Genomic DNA, 15,728 nt, shown 5'->3' with positions numbered 1-15,728 from the left:
ATTTCCTGTCTGATCCAAATGCACAATATCACTGCTTCATATAAAGACATGTTTATACCACAACACTTTCAGGTTTGCTCAACATCTGTGTCATTATAGACATCAGACATAACTTATAAACTTCTGCTTGTACAATAAACCCAACAGAATTCACTGTGTGCTTTCCACTCAAACACATGCACAAATAATAATTAACTTTGCAACACTAAGTAAACATTAACAGTGGATCTGTATCTTTTTTTAACCCAGTGGAATCCCCAGCTTTGTGTTTACAAGAATCAGTATCGAGAAGATGACCAAACAGTTTGTCAGGTTTATCTGAATTGCTTTTTCAGTCATAGCAAAACATTTGTCAGTCTGTTGAGTCTATTAAGAGTTTCTATTTGGATTCAAGCAGATAACAAAAAAAGAAAGCATGGAACCGATACACAGAATGTGATGCATTGTGTCATAAAATCGGCCCTCTTTCAAAAAAAAATTGTTTTGTTTTGTCCAGGTCACAACCTCTTGCTCTGACATTTCTTTTTTGCAGGACAGGGGAGGGACTATGACAAACATCTGTGTAAAAATGAAACTTAAGACTGTCCTATAAAGCAGGGGAGTGATGGAGCAGTGAGAGGAGAGTGTTAGAGAAGAGCCATAGATCCTCCAGCTGCTTCAGCAGGACAGACGAGACACTTGTTCCTCCATCTCATCTTCTGTGGCGGTTACCATGGCTTCAGCCCTCGTATCTGTGCTGAGTGTGATCCTCTGTGCGTTGGCACTCATTCTCTACAGCAGTCCGGCGGGTACGTCATGTTTTCTTTATCTGTTTTATGTACTTCATGAGTGTATGGTGTATATGATCTATTTATTACTCTTTTATTTCTTCTTATCATTTATATATGATAGCAGATGTGCAACATCTCATCAATTCTAGTTAGTGATCTTTTAATACATTTTTAATACATTGAACTAAAATCGAATCATCTAAAACGATTCAAACTGTGCTTCATCCCAACAGAGATCAGTCAATTTATTCTATATATATATATATATATATATATATATATATATATATATATATATATATATATGTATGTCATATTATTAAAAATTAAATTATTATTTTTATGACATATTGTTTATAAATTAAAAAGAAAAAAGTTAAATATATACTATTCATATTTTAAGCAAATGTATATAATTTAATAACTAATAATATAACACTTTTTTAACAATCAATTTGAAATAGTCTTGAGAAATCCTATATATATTTAATATTCAAAATATAAATTAGATTTAATTCAAATGCCTAAAACGAGCCTAAAATGTATTTATATATATATTTTAATTTACACACACACACACACACACACACACACATATATATATATATATATATATATATATATATATATATATATATATATATATAATAAAATATATTATATATAATTAGCATATCTTAAACAACTGTAAACAGTTATGACAATGAACTTTTTATTTGTACTGTAGTTAGTTATTAGTCCCACACTATTCCAGCTGTGCATTGCACGTATGTTTCGGTTTATTGAAAACTATATATTTGTGCCGACACTTTCTTTTTTCCTTACAGAAGTTTTCAGACTACTCTAGAAGCAGACCTGTATTTCCATTTCTTCTTCCAACCCTTATTGTTTTTTTATTTCTCTTGTGTCTCAATCTTTCTCAGACGCTCAGGCAGACTGTTGCCTTTCGGTTAGCCACAAACCCATCCCGAAACGTGTCCTCCTCACTCACCGGAAGCAGTTCAAAGTTGACGGCTGCTCCCTAGATGCTGTTGTGTAAGTATATTCTTTATGGGAAACTTTTAGACTGGCTCATGTGTGGGAGCCTGGGAGTGGATTAAACTATTTGCCATCCCATTTTCAAACAAAGCAGATGTGAAAGAGCCTATTTATTGGGGAATTCCATTGCGCTCAACAGAACAGTGCTTGAATTGTCTACTGTTCTAGCCAAATAATGTGCAAAACTCAACTCCCTTTCAGATTCGTAACAAGGAAAGGTTTGAATCTGTGTGCCCCACCTGCAGCAGAAGAGCACTGGGTAAAAGAGGCGATCAAGTTTCTGGACACTAGGCTCAAGAAGTGCAAAGAAGAAAAATTTCATGTATGTACTTCACTGCAGATTCCTCACAGTTTCGTTTCCTCAGCCATCTTCTGTAGTATCTGATGACATAAAGCTGGTTGCACAACAGCTCATCATTGTTATGGCACGAGCCCTGCAGCAGGCCACTTTCTCTTTTCTGGTTTTCATCTGACTCATGACATTGTTTATATATAGTAGATCACAATTTGGATGTTATAGTCATACTCATACAAAACCACAAACTATTGAGCTGTGAAACCACAAGCCAAAACACCCTCCTACGGCAAAGCTTTAAGCCGACCACCAACAATGAGGACTCAGACTGTGGTGCATGCTGCATTTTACATGTGCAGCAAATCAATATTTACAATTAAATTCAAGTCAAGTAACAGTGTAACACCTCTTTATGAGCAGGCTGTAACTAATGGTTTTCTCTGTATTCTTTTATTTCAGGATAAACGCTGTGACGCCCTGAAGAAGTTCTAATCTTGATTGAACACATACACCTACATATACACTTTTAATGGCAGCTGATAGAGTCATCGTGACATAGCTCACTTCAGTTTCTGGAACACATTTCAGTTCTTCCACTTTCGGCATTTTCAACCTAAATGATCAAACCCCTTCAAGTTGTCTGATCTTCACAGTAGCTGCTGTAGTGTGAACATATTACTCTTTTTTTATTACTATTTTGATAATCATCTTGTTGTGTTTTTAAAGAAAATAAATTGGTTGACAAGAAATATTGGTGTGATTGTTTTTTTTTGTTTTTTTTTTAAGTCCTGACTTCATAGAAATGCTAAATGGATAAACACATGGTAAACTGCGTATTAAAACAGTTCTCACACACATTCATCTAAGTAGGGAATTATAATACTATCACTAACACTGTAATACTAAATAAAATGACCATAAACTCTCCAAAACCCTAAATTTAAAAAGTAATAATTATGAATAAAATTATTGTAATTTATTGTAAAAGTATTGTTTACACAGTCTCTTTATGAACCATTTTTTCATCTTTATACACTAATTCGTACCCAAATGAACATCTGTACCCAAATGAGTTAGAAACACACAAATGTGTGTAAAAGGGAACTTCTTAGTGGGTCCTTAAAGTTAATTGTAGAGTAATCCTAACCCTAAAATACATCTTTTAGAAGTCCATAAAGACTTAATTTAGTGTCTGCCCTCTGCATTTAGATTTTAGCTGCTTCTTTAGGTAATCTTATCTGTCTGATTTAATTTCCTCAAATTTCGAGGTCCATGAAGCACACGCACCAGCGGTCAAAGCCTCTGAGTGGCGCTAATGAGGTGATCTCTTCTGTGTAGCGCCGCCGTGCCACACGAAGAAGAGCATTCACTAAACCACCGCCACATTATGGCACTCTTATTATCCTCTCACGTCGTATTTCATTTTCTGTGTATAATTATTATGCTGTTAAGTGACGGAACTATCTGTAATGTTGGTAAGTGAGCTTTGAGCGAATTAAATATCAGTAAAAACAGTCAATGTGAATCCCAAAACAAAGTTAGCTATACGTTAGCTGGATAACTGTTAGCAAACAACTTGTTGCCATGGAGAAGCACAGCTGAACGTACATTTAAGACATGTACATTAATGATGTATTAAAAACATAAAGAGTATTTAAATAAGCCATTTTATTCAAAACGCAACAGTACAAATATACATACACAAATGTATATCTGTAGGTAATATAAATGTATGGTTATTTCAGTGTTTCAGCCTGCGTTTATTCTGGCATCTGGTCCGAGAGTTTCATCCTTTCTGGTTGGAAACTTGTCTGGCATTTCCTTCAGCCTCAGTGTTGTTTCATCCTCGAATGCAACAGGTGGACATTTTTTCAAATCATGTCGATGCTATAATAACTGCATTTTAACTGCTATGAACAAATATATGTGTTTCAGAAATCTAGTGTTTGGGCATCAAAGTTGTGTTTAAATACCCAGATATGCTGTTATGATGTTCTAGTCATGAATAATTCTCTTTTTTTTTTTGGACCCTTTAGTTTTCCATGTCTTTTTTCATGAATCAAAAGTGACATTAGGTCTGGCTTTACTTTAGGCTTCATGTGCTATGTATGTTTATTCATTTTGCCGACACCTTTAGTAACTGTATAAAAATGATAACTTTAATGAATGTTTTCTTTGTGAACGTCTTCAGGGAGCATCCCGTCATCGTCCTGTAGGCTGGTTTCTCAAACACACTGGAATCTTTCAAATGAATTAATTGGGAAGGTGAGTTGATCCTGCCACATCAATGGTAGGTTTATGTAGTATTTTGAGAGGCAACAATTAAATATCTGTCTTCATTTTGATTAGGAGTTAGAATCAGCAACATGGACAATTGTGGGCAACATGGAAAGAATTTACAGCAGTAAACAAGCATCAGCACAGCAAGCAATTAGCTTGTAAAATCCCCGTTGAAATATCAGGGAAATGAAATCTGTGTTATTAACCTTTATTCCAGACAACCTGTCATTAAGCAGGGTGTGATATTCACCTACGCATAACGTTTTTGTGCACGACTGAAATTCCCCCATTGTTTTCTTTTTTAGCCTTGTCAGGCAAATAGTTTAAACATAGTTTTATATGAGCTGCAGAACATGTCCAGGGCAAGTTTAGTGGTCTTTTAGGGAAAACTTACCAACTAATTTCTCATTTTGCTTTCCATTTCACCTCGGCACAGGTGTCGGCATTATTTCTACACAAGTTTAAATCGCAGTACCCTAGTTCCTTTTTCTGGTCATTTTCACTGATGTGATGTGTCACTTTCTTGTAAGGTGCTGCAGTAAGAAAGCATCTTCCAAGAATAAATGTGAATGTTCCAACATTTACAGTCAGGAAGCGCAAAGATGCATTAAGTTGATCAAAATGAATGGTTAAGAGATTTACAATGTTATAAACAGTTTCTATTTCTCATTTCTTTTGAATTTTCAAATAATCAATGAATCGTGATACATTTTTTTTACACATTTTCTACAAAAATAATATGGCGCACAACAATTTTTTTTAACATTGATAATAATAAGAAATGTTCCTTGAGCAGAAAAACAGCATATTAGAGTGATTTCTGAAGGATCACGTAAGACTGAAGTAATGCTATATACAATATTTCACAATATTACTGTTTTTACAGTATCGTTGATCAAATGTGTTTTGGTGAGAAGAAGGGACTTATTTTAATAAACATTTCAAAAATCGTACCGACTCCAAAGTTTTCAACGGTGTGAATGTACATTTTTCACAGTTCTTAGTCGATACACCTAAACGGACCAGTACTATGAATTCAATAAATATCTTGTCATGCAAGATATTTAATGAGATGGCTTTATTATAACATCCAAAAGGGTAGTAAAATTATTCATAATACTTTTCCTTTTAAATGACACTTTAAATTATTATACTGTAGTATTTGCTTCAGCTCAAATCATGGAATGGATCTGATAAAAAGAAAAGAAAAAAGGTTTATTTATTTATTGTTCTTATAAAATCTAGATGTCACCATAATTCATCTGGTTGACTTCTGGTGTAAACTTGATGGGAATATCCCTGACTTTCTAGTTTGACAAACTGCAATGTCATACCACTTACAAAATTGTGGTAGGTGTTTTGAATCATGATTATTTCGTGAATCACCTTAAGCAGAATCCTGAGCAGAAGGAGCGGCTTAATTGTACATTTTTACACTTGGTTTCCTTAATGTATAAATCAATGCTTTCCTAATAACACTTAATGACATTGATTATTGTTTTGTTGAAACCTCTGCCTGAGAACACACATAAACCAAAAAGTCTTCAGTGTCACGTTTCTCTTCAGAAAGCATTCTAATATGCTGATTTGCTGTTCAAGAAACATTATATGATTATAATCAATCCTGAAAACAGTTGTGTTGCTTAATATTTCTGTTATAATATTTTTACAGTTATTTTCAGGATTCCTTTATTAATGGAATGTTCAAAAGAAAAACTTTTATATAAAATAAATACAAATATTTTGCAATATTATAAATGTCTGTACTGTCACTATTTTTTTAATTTAATGCATCTTTTCTGAAAAAAAAAAAAGTATGAATTTATTTTAAACAATGAGACAATACACCTTCCGTACTGGTGTGTTGCACTACTGAACAACATTATATTCTCTCTTTATTATTAATATATCAGAATGCCATGCTGGTGCGACTGAGTCTAAACCGCAGTCTGCAGCTGTGTGGGAATGAAACATCTGTCCCGGACTGCTGTCTGGAGCCGCTGTGTCTCCAGGAGACTCTCCTCGTGTCTGCATGCATGGATGAAACTCCCAAAGCCTCACTCATTATACAGACCCAGATTTATGCCCAGATCGTACCCAACAAACCCCCGTCTGGTTAGTGTCTGATTTCATGGAACTGAATATGAAGTTCTGCAGTACATCCTGTACATATTGGAGTACCATGAAATATACGTTTGAGTTCCTGTCACTGAAACATTCACATCTGCATTAATTTAGCAGAAGTAAACTTACAAATGAGGAACACTACGAGCAGTAGAGCATTGCTTTAGGAACAGCAAGGTCATGGGTTCAGTTTCCATGTCATGTATTTTCCTTGAATGCAATGTTATACACTTCAATACCATTTTTTATACCATGGTGCCACTAAACTATTTCATAGAGCTGTCATTATACTTTAATGCTCGTATACGATATAAAATAAAGTCTTTTGTGTGTGTTTTATTTATTTGCAGAAAATAAAACCATCATTCCCAACCAAGTGTTTGAGCCTCTCGGCCGCTGCCCATGTGATGTTTCCCCAGGCCAGTGTGACATACACTGCTGTTGTGACCAGGTAATAATTAAAGCATAGACAGCTGAATATCTGTTTTTAATATATCTGTCCTTTTCATTGGCATTCTGCGGTTTACTCTTTGCTAAGCCCCACGTTAATGATCCGTCCTATATAAACATTGCATATGAACAAAATGGGCATAGAAATGTGCGTACGCCATTTTTTTCATGCACTTATCTTGGATTTATAAAAAAGAAAACTTGGCATAAATACTTTATGTGCACACTGTACAGATGCTTTTGACTGTGCATACACACACACATTTTCCTGGCGAGAGAACATTTTTAGACTCTGTTCAACTCATTTGGTACATTTACTCTCATTAGCACTGAAATTATAGAAAGTCATTACGCAGAAGTTAAACCCAAATTCTATGAATTTAGACGCATTTATAGTGAATGCACTTGAACACTTTTTCTGTGGCTGTTCCAATCACAGCAAAGAGTACAATAGGTGCACAATAATACATCTTTTAAACTAAACTGCAGATCTCATGTTATGAGAAAATATCAATATTTAGTGAGAACAATGATCAATAATGCACACTTATGGTGTGTGGACACTGCTGTCAAACTGTCTATTGTCCGGTTTGGATATGTCCAATTATAATAGATTTCAGTACAACTGCAGCTGCACAGAGGTTGCTGTCGTGTGTAGGCATCTCCACAACATTATGAAAAATACCACTGAATTTGAAGAATACAACTTAAGGAAAATGGTTAGATTTAGGATTTCCTTTTTAAAATGTCAGTGATGTGCTGAGTCAGACAATTGTGTTTACACAGGCCTATCGGTTTTCACTCAAAAGAGCTAAAAGATGTTCACCTTAACTGCATAAATGTAATTTGATTTGAATTGTTTAAAACAACTGAAACATCTGATAACCATTTTTTGTTTTTATGGATATTTTTGATATATTTATTCTTAAACATAACAAGGACATTGGGTGATTTTTAGCAATAAAAATAGGCTAATGTATGGCACAAATAGCATTTATAGTCATATTTACTTGTCTAATTATAGTCATATTTACTTGTCTATTAAATGGTATCACATGGATGGGAATATGAATGGAAATAATATGCAAATGAGGTTATGTATAGTAAAACTAGGCATTATAAGCTCCATAAATGGTGATTTTGGGGAGGAGACGGGGTGGAGATACACGTACAGTCGTCCCCTGATTAATTTATAACGGGATTTTTGCGCAGGTTCTGGATTTTGTGTGTACGAACACTTTTAGGATGAAATCTAAGGAGAGTTGTATAGGCCCCTGGTTTAGCAACATTTACTGCATAGTTTAATAATCTTATTTAAAAAATTACTTGCTGTGTCCCAATTCATTAGAATAATAGCCCAAAAAAAATTATAATTAATTTTATGTGCACATTTTACAAAAAATGATGCTGTTCAAGGCAATCTATAATTCATTTCAATGGGATGTTTCATTACATTTACATTTAATCATTTAGCAGACGTTTTTATCCAAAGCGACTTACAAATGAGGAGAACAATAGAAGCAATCAGACGAACAGGAGAGCAACAGTATACAAGTGCTATAACAAATCTCAGTTACACAATAAATATTACATAAAGCTGATCTGAGTGGCAAATATTAACATGGGGAATCAGGAAGCCTTGAGGTTTTCTATCTATGACAGGTTGTTTGTTGTTGTTGTTGTTGTTGTTTTTCAGGACTGTACTCAAGAAGTTCTGGGGTTGTTTGCGACTCAGTGTCTTCCTGGACCTTTCGGGGGAAGTTTCAGTCCTGTTCCAGAGTATCAGTGCTCAGCTCAGTCTTCTGAAAATGACCCTGATTGGTTCCCCTTCCTCTGTGTCACCTCCCCCTTGGACAACAACCCCTTTTTGGGACTTTTCTACAATGGTGGGACAGTGTAAGGAGAGGAAGTTTTGTTTATGACTAAATTCATGTGTTATTACACTTAATGAAAAATATACAAAGTTTTGGGTCAGTACAGTTTCTGCTCACCAACACTTTATTTTTTAACCAAATACATTGATATTGTGATTTATTGATATTATTATTATTTGAAATAATGCTTCTCTGTTTTATATTTAAAATTGTAACTAATTCCTGTGAGGACAAAGCAGCTGAATTTACAACAGTTATTACTCCAGTCTTCAGTGTCACATGATCCTTCAGAAATCATTTTAATATGCTGGTTTAGTGCTCCACAAACATTTCTTGTGATTCATCAGGATTCTTTGATGAACAGAATGCATATAATGCATAAAATTCATTCTTGCTAAATAAAATACAAATTTCTTTAAAAAAATTTACTGATCCCAAAATGTTTGGTGATTTTCTACATTTGCATGTGTTTTTACAGCTCTCCAAAGCCTAGTCCATCATTCCAAGCCCTGCAGATGACGGCTCCTGTACCTCCCATTAACTACCGCCAGGGGGATCCAATATTCACAACGGAGGACCAGTACGTCACCATCCCACAGGTCGGATGCAGCAACATTGCTAGTGCATGTATTTATTTATATGAGTGTGCACATTCATGCATGTGATATGAATATTAATCCCAGTTGTCTTGTGAGCAGAACTCTGGACTGGGTCAGTGTGCGGAAAATGCTCCGGTGGCATTTTTGGAAAACTTTGAGTCTCAGTGCGTGAGGAGTCTACAGTCCTGTCCGGCACCACCTGACGACCTGAGAGTGGATATTAAAGATGGATTGGGAGGTACAGATACAGTTTAACAGTTTTCTTTCCTATCCTCCTTTTATCATCACAACCAGACACAAGAACATCAACCACATATTACAAAGTGATACATTATACCATCAGTACCAACTATTCTTATCGGTCCTGTAATAACTCAAGGTTCAAATGTATTTACAAAGGTTTTGCAAAAAGGTGCATGAAATTCCTGAACCTACATAATCAAAAAAGCATCCGTATATGATAAAATATTCTGAAGAGAAAAAAAAATCTAATATCACATTACGCAATTTAGCAGTTTTAAAATGCAACACTACACTTTTAAAGGATAGTGTGGTTATAGTCTACCCTCAGTAATATGCTGTAGATAGGTAAATAGTGCTTAAGACTATTGATTGTATTATTGTCTTTCTGTGCATGCATGCATGCAAATATGCTTATGTGTGACTGTTCATATGCTTGCATATGTTCCAGGTATCGTCACAGTCACTGTTATGGACGAAATGGCCGATGACCTCAGATTATTTCTGGCAAATTCTTGTGAGCCTATATCTGGTCAGTTGCATGAACATTTCCAGCAGTCATTTTTTATATATTACATCTAAATATTAGAATTATATTACCTTTAAATATATTTAGATTAATAACATAGTAAAAAAATATCAATAATCAGGGCTTAAAGTTCTCTGGCACCAATCCGGAAAAAAAAAATTGTTCATTGATATCTCTCTCAGGTCCATGAGTTCGCCTATCAATGCCATGAGAGGAGGAGCTTTCACTCTCAACCATACTAACATTACTAGCCAGTCAGAATGTTTTGCTCTTATAAACAGGAGACACATAATAGTATCCAATTGCAGAGTCATAGCCCCGATGAATGGAGAAGCGCGACAAAAAGCTGCGAGGCGCGATGGTCAAAGATAGCGCATATTTATATAGAAAAGCTCATTCTAAAGCAGCAGAGCTTTGTAAAGTGCCCAGATTAATTAATTATGTGATTGCCAGAACAAATCACGCTGTAAAGTGTGCCGTTGGCGCCCTCTGTGGGTATTTGTTTTCATACGTAATGGACTTAAGTTGGTAATATTCATATAATGTATAGGCATATTATATTATGCATTTTAACAGTGTTGTTCAATACAATCATGTAATTTCTTGATTTTGATATTTTATTTGAACCAATTATTTTTGCCTCATCGTTAGTTTATATATAAAGTCATACTAAAGCCTGGTTTTCACTTAGGTCTGTTTGTGTTACTAAAACAAATCAGATTAATCAGTTGTCAAAATAATCAGTAGATTACTTGATTACCAAAATAGTCATTAGTTACAACCCTAGATTAGTTTAAATATTTTATAATTATAACTGCATTGTTTTACTTTTTGTAATTAAAACACAAAAATGTTGTCATTGAAAATTTCGGAAAAATAGTATTAAAATATATCAGTCATGTTCTAGTGAACCTATTTTGTCTCATCTTGTGAGCTAAGTGTATTGTCACAATCCTAGTGTCGATAGGTGGTGATATAGCTCATCATTTAGCTTATAATTTTCAAAGAATATGACACAGCTTTCATACTTCAGGTCAACCATATATTCATGAAAAGGAAAATCAGTTTGAATAAAGATGGCAATAACTTTGCCATAGTATCCTTTCTAATGTTAAAGTTGCCTGCCACAGTCATTGCATTGCATTGCTGCCCCACCCCCCGAAAAAAAGTTCAGGCTCAGGATTTTTTTTTTTTTGCTTTAACCCCCAAACAATTTTTTTACTGGAGTAAAAAAACATGTGGAATATGCTTTATAAAAAAAAAGAAGAAAAAAAAGAAGAAAAAAAACAAAAACACATGGATCACGTTCACTGAAGACTGGAGTAATGATTACATGCATTACATAGTAAATGATATTTTAAATGTAGTTAAATAGAAAACAATTCTTTTAAATAGTATTTTTTTACTATTTTGCTCTATGTGGGAAAATAAATGCAGTCTTGGTGATCTTTAAAAGATCCCAAACCTTTGAATGGTAGTCTACATAGCAAATAATAACACAGAAAGTATTACTATCATTTCTCTTTTAGTACCATTGTTGTCAAGAATGAAGTGAAGTGTAAAGTTGGAAAACTTTTCATTGTGTAATTATTATTGTTTTTGTTTTTTAAGCGCCACAAGAGTGTGGTAATGTTGTTGTGGCCTTGCGTTACACTCTTTACTGGAGAGAGAACGGCCTCACTGAAATTACTGTGACACGGACGTCTGCGAACATCACTGTACCTGGTGAGTCTCACAATATGACACACCTCTGCACTGCACTGCACTTTTCTTATGCACTTCCTAACATTTTTCTCTCTTTCTCTTTTGTGTCCCGTCTAGTATCTTTGACCAGAAGATACTCTGCAGTGTTTGTGCATGCAAATGAAACATCTCAGTCGAATTCTGGCAGTCCAGGTTAAAGGAACTCCCATGATTCATCAGTTTGAGATGCTCAGGAACAATGATTTATTGTGCATTACACTTTTTCTCCTAATGTTTGTACAGGTTACCAGGTGAAGACGCCAGTGATTGGTGGTATTTTGGTCTCTGATACAGAAGATATACTGAGGGCCCAGATCAATCTCTGGCAACCAGGTAGTGCAGCCAATGCATATTCATCTATATTAAACCACTACCCAAAAAGACCTTAGTTTGATCCTGTGCTGTGTTCTCCGCAGGTGGAGATGGCCTGTGCTCCTCTGCTGAAGTGAGACCAGCTCTGTTTGGGATCAACTCCACATCAGGCTGTATGATTCCTGCGAGTTTGCTGAATATGAAGCAGTGCAGTCAGTTGAGGTGAGAAACACTGCTGAAGAGTTTTGAGCACAATACAGTAGGTTCCTGTAGACCAGTTTCATCTGAAAAGGCTTCTTTTGTGTGTGGTTTCACAGAGAAACAGTGCATGGTGTCCTTGCTGGATTAGTGCCTGCTACACTCGTCTCCACAACAGGAACACCAAACTTTTCCAACCTATCAGACTGGGTCAACATTACTAGTGAGCACTGCATCGTACAATTATCTGTGATATGTATAATATATCAAACTGTTTTAGAGTCTAGTGATACTTTGACTTATAAAATGTGTAGTTGCAGCTTTAATTTTCGGTCTGGCTGAACACTGCCGGTCACATTTTTTGGAATCATTTTTTAAAAAGCATTTTCATTTACAAAATTTGTATTATTGCAATTAAATTTTTTTTTTCATATAATTTGAAGCATAATTTAATCCTGTGTTTCAAAGCTGACTCTGGTCTTTAGTGTCACAATATCCTTGAGAAATGCTGATTTGGTGTTCATTTGTTACAAGTCATTATAGGTGTGCACTGTTCAATTATTATAGTTTTTTTTTATTATTATTATCAGTGTAAAAAAGAATGTTTTTGTGGCATAGTATTTTTGCAGAAACTGTGATGGATTTTTTTAGGAGGAATATCAATTTCAGAAGATAAGAACCATCTTTATTGTCATCTTTGATCAATTTAATGTGTTTTTGCTGTATGAAAGAATTCATTTCTTTAAAAAAAAAAAAATCTTACCCCAAAATTTTAAATGGTAGTGTTTCATGGTTTCCATTTGTTTTGAACATTACTAATAATAGGAAGTGTTTCTAGAATTATTATGATAACACTGAAGACTGGAGTAATGATGCTTTGTCATCATAGGAATAAATTAGATTTGAAAATGATACAGTATGTTCCAATAGAAAACATTTTATCCCAATATAATCATATATTGTGAATTGTATATAATTGCGATATTATTTCCCTGTATTACTGTTTTTACTGTATTTTTGATCAAAATTAATCCAGCCTTGATGAGCAGGAGAGACTTCTTTCAAAAACATAAAAAAGCTGACTAGTGCTTTAAGTGTTTGAATGAAAACAATTCTTGCTCCTATATTTCAGCTTCAGTGCAGAACTCCAGTCAGCCAGCAGAGAACAGCACTGGAGAGTGCTCAGCTGTTCCCACACACCTCCGCATCCACGTGTGGAGCGGCATCATGGGAAGTGTGCAGGGTGTGCCTCAGACGTTCATCCAGGCAGTGGAGATTAGGTACAGGACTGCTTCCTGATAGATATTCATTCATGTTCGAGCGTGATGTCTGGATGCATATACAGACTTCTGATAGTTTAAGAATGTTCTGTGTTGCATTCACTCTTTTTCCAATTTTCAGTTTAATAGAAACAACATGGAGGATAGATTGTGGTATGGGAAGGGTGAACCCGTGTTTAAACCCAGAGCTAATGCAGAATTTCCCTGTGACCTCGTCTGTGACCTTTACTGATAATCCTCTCATTAAACAACCCCCTAGATCCAGGTGGGTCCTACACACACACACACACACACATACACACAAAAGTCAGATTACTGTATAGAAACAGTTGCATTTTAATTTCTAAAGGTATTTGTTTACAGTTTGAATTGAACTCTGAAGGTTTATTGGGGTATCTTCTCTTCTCTGCTGCAGGTTCAGTATTAACTTCACCGAGTTTGACTGTGACAGGAACGATGTTTGCTGGCCCGAGCTGGCTTTTCCTCTCACAAGATACTATACTGGTGAGGGCTTGGGCTTCTCATGGTTACTAATAGAATGAGACCGAAATAACCTTAAAAACTCTGTTCTGTTGAAAGGGTCAGCAACACTTAATGTACTATGTCATTTTGTTTCTATTTATTGGAATCTGTGCTGAAGTTATAGCACATTTTTAAAATAAGTTATTGCTCACGTTTTGGTATATTTGGATAGTTTATGTGAAATATGAAGCACTAACAGTAGTGTGACATGCTAGACCTCCTCTACAACTACTTTAAACATCATTTTTGCAATTTTTGTGTAGGCAGTTGTTATGAGCCCATATTTGGGGACAACAAAATATTTATGCTTTCAAAATCTAATTATTCACACTGCAGAAGTGTTTAGGTGAGCTGCACAGCACCTAATCATATAGTTTCTCTTTCACAAAAAAAATTGTAACAGTAAACCTTTATTCAGTCTTAAACTATGAATTTGGAATTTTTTCTTTTCCTGCAGGTGAGCCGTACTCCCAGGCCCTGGCTAAAGGTCTCATTCTAGTGTTCTTCTTCATTGCTGCGTCTGTTTTAGGAACTCCATGGAGACAAATCAGACAGGCATGGAATAGTGCTTCATTGTGAAAGAAATCAATGATCTATCAAATTGAATTTGAAATGCAGTTGTAAATAGGTGTAAAGATATTATTTATTTTCCTTTTCTGGTTTGTACATTTTTTTTTTTACAAATTATTTATTATGTTTTGAAAACTTTTGTAGGTCACGTTTATTATGTACAAAGAACTTTTGGATTTTTATTTTTTTTATTAAATATAGAATGCAAAATAAAAAAAAATTATACATTTCATATGTAAACACAATGTTTTGTTTCTTACTCTCCTATATATGTAACAAACTATCATATATAATAATAATAACTAATGATGATAATAATAATAGCAACAAAACCAATATACATTTTTATAATATCATTATTTGCATAAGTAAAACACTATTTAGTTTCATACATACATTATGATATATGCACAAACTATCACATAATAATAATTGTTATTATTATATTGTTTTTTCCACTAATATATTTAACAAACTATCACTATATTGTAACTAATAATAAAAATAAGCAACAAAAATCATATTATTGTTGTTATTGCTTGTAAAAACAATGTTTTGTTTCTCCCACTACTATACATGTGACGATCTATTATATATAATAATAATATTAGTAACTAATAATAATTGCAGAAATAGTACTAATAATTATAAAACTATTACATGTATCCTACTATATATGTAACAAACTATTGCATATATTATCATTTTTATTTGGTTTCTTCAACTAAATTGTAACATGCAATCACTATATAGAACTAATAATAATAATGGCAACAGTATAATAATTTTTTTAATATTATTCTTTGTATTGTATTATATGTAAAAGCATTGTCTTGTTTTTTTCACTAGAGTATTTATAACAAATAATAATAATAATAGCTAATAATAATAATCCACTAAAATA

The 15,728-nt window shown here is 34.2% G+C and overlaps 2 protein-coding genes across 2 annotated transcripts; both read left to right on the top strand.

The window, feature by feature from the left end:
* The first annotated feature begins 595 nt into the window (after nucleotides 1-595).
* On the top strand, nucleotides 596-2,849 carry LOC113068080 (C-C motif chemokine 19-like). Its single transcript, XM_026240661.1, has 4 exons — nucleotides 596-788; nucleotides 1,694-1,805; nucleotides 2,010-2,130; nucleotides 2,563-2,849. Exons 1-4 carry the CDS (start codon nucleotides 713-715, stop codon nucleotides 2,593-2,595), a joined length of 342 nt encoding a protein of 113 aa, XP_026096446.1. The 5' UTR covers nucleotides 596-712; the 3' UTR covers nucleotides 2,596-2,849.
* Nucleotides 2,850-3,453: 604 nt separating this feature from the next.
* tctn2 (tectonic family member 2) lies at nucleotides 3,454-15,034 on the top strand. The gene is made up of 18 exons (XM_026240659.1): nucleotides 3,454-3,578; nucleotides 3,849-3,962; nucleotides 4,295-4,368; nucleotides 6,297-6,498; nucleotides 6,858-6,958; nucleotides 8,654-8,853; nucleotides 9,310-9,430; nucleotides 9,530-9,668; nucleotides 10,122-10,202; nucleotides 11,811-11,924; nucleotides 12,021-12,095; nucleotides 12,186-12,275; nucleotides 12,359-12,476; nucleotides 12,572-12,675; nucleotides 13,585-13,732; nucleotides 13,854-13,997; nucleotides 14,148-14,236; nucleotides 14,712-15,034. Exons 1-18 carry the CDS (start codon nucleotides 3,491-3,493, stop codon nucleotides 14,831-14,833), a joined length of 2,124 nt encoding a protein of 707 aa, XP_026096444.1. The 5' UTR covers nucleotides 3,454-3,490; the 3' UTR covers nucleotides 14,834-15,034.
* The last annotated feature ends 694 nt before the right edge of the window (nucleotides 15,035-15,728 follow it).

This window comes from Carassius auratus, linkage group LG30F (assembly GCF_003368295.1).
Source record: "Carassius auratus strain Wakin linkage group LG30F, ASM336829v1, whole genome shotgun sequence".
Lineage (NCBI taxonomy): Eukaryota > Metazoa > Chordata > Actinopteri > Cypriniformes > Cyprinidae > Carassius > Carassius auratus.
This window is presented reverse-complemented; position numbering and strand designations above follow the sequence as displayed.